Source organism: Vanellus vanellus (genome assembly GCF_965231255.1).
Source record: "Vanellus vanellus genome assembly, chromosome: 2".
Taxonomy (NCBI): Eukaryota; Metazoa; Chordata; class Aves; order Charadriiformes; family Charadriidae; genus Vanellus; species Vanellus vanellus.
In genome coordinates, this window is record NC_138906.1 from 124,702,781 (window position 1) to 124,709,119 (window position 6,339).

The 6,339-nt window shown below is 41.6% G+C and overlaps 1 protein-coding gene across 1 annotated transcript; it reads left to right on the forward strand.

Moving 5' to 3' along the window:
- Positions 1-2,555: 2,555 nt before the first annotated feature.
- On the forward strand, positions 2,556-5,980 carry PPDPFL (pancreatic progenitor cell differentiation and proliferation factor like). The gene is made up of 5 exons (XM_082479313.1): positions 2,556-2,659; positions 2,764-2,860; positions 3,794-3,883; positions 3,975-4,074; positions 4,498-5,980. The coding sequence occupies exons 2-5, from the start codon at positions 2,806-2,808 to the stop codon at positions 4,508-4,510; spliced, it is 258 nt and encodes an 85-aa protein (XP_082335439.1). The 5' UTR covers positions 2,556-2,659; positions 2,764-2,805; the 3' UTR covers positions 4,511-5,980.
- The last annotated feature ends 359 nt before the right edge of the window (positions 5,981-6,339 follow it).

Consider the following 6,339-nt stretch of genomic DNA (forward strand, 5'->3'; position numbering starts at 1 on the left):
ACTATCAAATGAACACTGTTATTAAGGTCACAATATTAGTCAGTTAAAAGGCTGAAAATGTTCCTTCTGTAAATGCATTTTTATAAAGTTGGGGATTATGTACTATTTATTTCATAGGGCACTGCCTCTTGGCATGAAGCACGGATATGAACTGAGCTTGTGAGGTTAAAGAGATTATAGAGTGCATTTAGTAGGACTTCTTCCATGTCTGTGACAGAAGTTAAAAAGTGAGTAGTGAATGCAGCAAAGGCTTCCAGGGAGAAAAGAACAGGTCAGTGGTTAAGGCAATTGAATGCTGTCTCGAAAGGTAAATTATAACTTTGCCCCTTGGTTTGTAATTGTGAGTTACTTACATTCATCATAGGTGGCACTAACCCATTTTTTCAATGTGTGATGAGAACCTGATTTATCAGCATGCTGAGTACTTAAATCTGGATCTGAAGTGAATGAGGGCTATAAGTGGGTAAATGAAGTGTGGCACAGTGTTAAATAGTTATAAAAAAATAAAGTCCTAGACTGCTGTCCTATGAGACACCTAAGCTTTGTGGATTATTTTATCTCAGCTCCTTTGGATCTCAGAACTCCCACTTGTTAACCGAAGATAATAGCATGCCTTGGTTTTGTAGCAATGCTGGAAAATAAATGTGCTAGTATTTTAGAAGCACTCTGTCAAAATAACCATGGAAGAAAAAATACTGGCAAAATCTGTAGTTCTGTATTCAGAGCATTACTTGAAGAAAATACAATAGATAAGACATAATGCCAGATCGAGTGGGAGAAACGGTGGAAAACTCACTAAATAAGTACTTTCTACTCCTGTGCAATGCATGAAGCAGGGCTCCAGAAAAAAATGGTAAATGACCATGTAGACTAAATGATATAGTAAAATAATACGCATGCAGCAGTGAAGTAATCTAAAATTTCACAGACCTGGTGTTCCCTGGTCCTGGAGTGTTTTGGCATGGCTCCAAAATGGATGGATATTCGTGCAGATCACAAGAGAACCACTTATGTCTGCTTTCGTGCCAAATACAGTGCCTAGACCATGGGCATGTTAAAGCCTAAACAGCTTTCTGACAAAGTAATGGCCTTGACATTATGAGTTATGAGTAGATTAAAACAGGATCTTAAAGCTGAAAGAAAATGGCAGGTACAAGAAAGGATAACGTTACTAGTTCCATCTAGGACACAGTGCTATCACTCCAAATGCCCACCCTCACGGCCCAAGAGGAGCCCTTCCTACAGCTCTCCAGGGAGAAGTTTCCCTTCTTTCAGGAATGGACCTGGCAATTCAAAGAGTGCCCAGTGTGAGGGCACTTACGGCGACAAAAACAAATGTGGTGGTGCAGAAGTTTATTGCCCACAAATAGAACAAGCCTCAAAATGGAAACTCATTATTAAGACAGGAAAAGAGGTGACTGATACAATGAGCTAATAGTTCGGTTATATCTAAGTATCCATAAACAAGGACCTGCAACAGTGGGTAGTACACCGTGAATAGGGTATCAAAAAATCTGTAAAATTTTCTGCTCTTACAGTGCTTTTTCATACAACGAGACAAGCACAGGGGGTAACTGGTGTTAGTGCTTGGTACCAACCCAGCTGCAAACTATTTTCTATGTTAATCTTGAAGATTTCACAAAAGGTGAGACTTCAAGTTTTGCTCAGGAAAGACCACCACGCTGTCGAGACTCCGACAGCAGCTCAATAAAAAGGCTCAGGAAAATACACTGTGCTTATCTGCTACATCTGCTGCATGAGAATTATTTTACAGGCAGTTTCCCTGCACTACGCTTTATATACTTATGAATATGCTAGGAGCTATTATGAACTATGTCCTTATCGTTTGAGACAGGACACACTATACAAGCAGATACGTCACAGTGACACGGTATCACACACCACAGACAGCTGTGTTCTTACCCACAGCTCCCGCTACGAAAAACAGTGATAAAACATTTCCTTGTGGAGCAGGAGCAATTCAAATAGCCAAAACTGTTTGTTACTTTTTCTGTTGACAGTTCTGAAAGGCGAAGAAACACACCGTAGGACAAGTTTTGCCACGAGATAGATAGGATTATGACAATTTAAAGAGAGTTGTGCATTTCTCTGTGGGAAGAAAAAACTTATTTGGTGATCTGTCTGGGACTTTGTTCTAACTTTACCAAGACTTTAGACAATCACAGGTTTCACTTATTGCCGTGAGAGTGGGAAACACCCCTTTGACCTCACTTTCTCTGGCGTATGCGCATAGCAATATGCATAATTATAAACAAACCAAAAATCTTTACTGAAATAGGTACCTGTCTACCCCTTCCCCACCGGGAAGACAATAACTATGGCAGCAGCTATTAGTCCCCGCTCAACGTATCGCACAAAAGTGCTCAGAGATGACAACCCGGGCAAAAGGCACCGAGGGGACCCGGCCAGGGCGGGGCTGGTCGGCAGCGTGCCGGGGGCTGCCTCCGTCCCGTCCCGTCCCGTCCCGTCCGGTCCGGTCCGTCCCGCCCCACCGCCCCCGGGGCGGGCCGCCCGCCGCCGCCGCGGCCCATATAGGGGCGGCCCGGGGGGACTGGAGGCACTCGCTGTGGACGGGAGTGCGGTCTTGTTCCTCCCTCCCCTCCTCCTTTCCGACGGCTGCTTCCCTTCGGCGCCGCAGGTGAGCCGCCGGGGCGGGCGGAGCGGGGGCGCCGGGGGCTGCGGGCCGCCTTCCTCCACCGGGGGTCGCTTCCCCCCGGCAAAGCGCGTCGTTCCCCCTTGCAGGCTCCTCCCGGAGAGAGGCGGTTTCCCCGTCGTGCCTCTGCCATGGCCTCGGTACCCTCCGCCGGCTGCCTCCTGGCCAAGAACCAGTACTACCGAAGTAAGTGCTCGGGGGGAGCCGGGAGCTGCCCCGTGCGTCGCCCCCCTCCCCCCTTTCCCCCGCCGTTCCCGGTCGTGGGGGGCTCCTCTGGAGGAGGGAGGCAGAAGCTTCCCCCGAGCCCGTGTCCGGTTTGTTACTATTCATGGAGAAAAGTCAGCAAGTGTTTCAGGTGAATTCCGGATGAGCTGGAGGCAAAAGAGAGTCTGTGCCTGGTAGTTTTTAATTGCTTGGAGACTCTTTCATTATATCAAGGAACTTCAGTTTTAATGAGCATCTGCTTCTGGTTATTCATCTGCCTTTTTTTTTTTTTTTTTTCTTATTTGGAATTGTTCATTAGGGATATGTAACGTCCTTTTTTTTTTTTCTTTAATTATGAAACATGACAGAGAAAGCGTTAGTCTTGCAAGTCCTGGCTTCTAGCTGTACTTTGTATTTACTTTGCAGAGTTAGAACATAAAGTCAACTCACGGTTTTGTTTCTAAATGTGTGAAATAGTCACTGGTTTGAGAGTACATCTGGTGTATTAGGGTCCCTTTGTACTGGATGGGCAATGTAGTGTGAGTATAGTATTTAGTTGTATCACAATGGAAAGTATAGCAAATAGGTTGGTTTGGACTTGAATATTCAATTCATTTGTGATCATAAGACTTGTACTGATTTCAGTGAAAGCTATGCAAAAAGATCTCGGTATGATTTTAAGTGAAGAGTAAGTAGCCGGAGAGATCAACTTATAAAAGTTTTTTTTTTATATAAACAACTGTAGTAGAAGGGTGTATATAATATAGAAGTTATACTCTGAATCTAAGCAAACTTATCTTTTAGATTGCTTCTTTCAAGATAGCAGCAGGTCTGAAAAATTCTTGGCATAGAAATAATGTACTCTCACAAAGCACTTTTTTTTTTTCATTATGCGTATCTGTTTTCCACAAACAGCAAGACAGAACTCCGAATCCAGTGTTTCTTCCAGCTCCTCCTGCTGTTCGGATGCTGTGAACGTTACAGACCAGGACAAAGCATTTCATGGTATTGTTCCCTTCTTTAAAACAGTTCTCTAGTTTTGCCTGTTTGTTATTCAGTCAGTGTCTAATGATGTGTGCTTTTTCTTCTTTGGCAGGGTTACCCGAATTAGTTGATAAATGTTGGTGGATAAAAAGCTTTTTCCACAGTGAACCATCTCCACCAACAGTTGGCAGAAAAACACTATCAGCAAGCAGGTGAGTCCAGTTTTCACAATGATGGTGATAACTTACTCATTCATTCCTTTTTCCTTTTGGTAAAAGTGTTTTGGCTGATTATGAGTTGTTTATTGACAGTCTGGGGGGTGTGATGCTATTTTGATGACTTTAATGAAAGATACTGCAAGTGTATGGCTATAGAAGCTTCCCATGTTTTCATTTTAATCAATGAACTCGAGCTACTTCACATTAAGCAGGTGTTAATGACTATTCTATATTTATAGTGATATTTACTTAATCCTCTACCTATAGCACTTGCATACCCATTTATGCAGTTTACCCATTTTACTTTGTGTTTAAAAGCTGATATGAATGTATTCAAAAATATTTAGGCAAATAAATATTGTTGAAGAGCATATAATGATTATTCTACCCATAACCTTTTTATATATATTTCTGCAGTACTAACAGTTGAATAGGACAGCGTGCTGGCTTTACTGGCTGAGATACTACGTACAGACTTGTTTTTCCAAGAGGCTTGGGGTCTTCCTAACGTCTGGGTTCAGCTGCAAGAAGAAAAAAAACCTTTAGGAGAGCAGAGAAGTCTATTTTTGAAATATTTGTCAGTAGCTTAAATGATATTGCTTAATGGACACGCTGACCTTGTTCACTAGAGTTGCTGTAATTTGAGATGTCTCTCAAATTACCAGGATTAAATATCCTGATGACTTACTTGGATAGTTAGAGAAAAATGACAGTAAAAGTAAGATACTGTAGGTTTAGGTGAAGTCTGTGTATTGAACGACTTTGCAATGGGTGTTATTGTTAAATTTTGCCTTTAAGATATCAACTCTATGGGAAGTCATACTGATGTAAGCAAGATTCAGATATACAGTCCAGAGTAGGACTGCTATATGGTACATGTACACAAATACTTGATAGAAAACAAGTTACAGGGGAGTAAGTTTACAAGAATGCTTGTGAATAGCTTTGCTTTTAGAAAGCCCAATTACACAAAGAAACAGTAATTAGTTTGGTCTCTTTTTGTTTGAGCAGGGGGTATAGATCCCAACCTCAAATACCCAGGTACAACTTTCATTCCTCTCTATGCATGTTGGTATTTGAGGCCAGAATAGAAGAGATAGACAAGAAACCAGTATTTCTAATGGACACAGACACCTTCCAAGCAGAAGAGCAACCTTAATCAGAGTTGATGCTCCCAGCTCTGTTTTAGATTACTCTCACCTGCTTTGCTGTAGCTTAAAGAGCTACTTGTTCTTAGGTGACTAATCCCATCAATATCCACTTCTGTCTTTCAGCTTAGTTATGTGTTAGATCTGGTAAAGTGTTCAATTCCAAGTAATTGCATTAATGTTATTAACCCAGTCTACCCTTGTCATGATTCATCTTCTTGAAAGATCCTGTACTGTAGCTTCATTTGGTCTGTATTCAGCATCGCAGAGTGGTACATCAGATTGTTTATTCTGCTGCGTATGACTGAAATGTGTCAGGTCACAGAAAGTAACAAGTATTTGGCTGGATAATATAATTTCCGTAAATTATCTATGTACTATCACTAAAGCTACCTGACTTTTGTCCATCGCTGGATGAACTAACAATAGCAAATATGAATGTAGCCAACACTTCTCATTATATGTTAATAGTTGTCATGGTTATGTGTAACTCCAAAGCGTATCAAGTGGCTGCTTTAGGAAGAGACGATAAGTGGTGGCACATGACACTGTTGGTGGAGACAATAAATGCATGGCATGTGACAACAGAAAAGAACACAGTTCTGAAAACAGTTTCAGGAAACTTTAAATTGAGTTATGTATCTTACTTTAGTGCTATTGTGTAGTTTTGTCTTTGTCCTTTCTCTAGTGTACAGAATGAACTGTTCTATTTTTTATACTTGGATTTTTTATTAATAAAGACTTAATCGGTATTTGGTCTGACTTATTTTTGGCCATCAGTAACGAACTAGTGTTCAGCGTTGTTTGTGGTGTGGCTGGTGGGTGGCTCTTTTGGTTGAGTGGTTTTTCTGGTGTGTTTTTTTTTTTTTCCTGTGAAGCATTAGTCAAATTTAAAATTCTTACAGAAGTCTTCGGGGAGGGGGTGTGTGTGTTGCATTCTTCCTTTTGTCACTTTAAAGTCTGTGAGGTGAAAAAGGAATGGTGGAATGTAAACTAGGAAAAAGACCCGAACACCCCCTCCCTTTCTTGTAAAGGAAGGGGGGGAAAAAGACAGGCTTCCTAGTTGCAAGGAGGTGATTATGTCTCTCTTTAAAGATGCTTGAAGCCATGG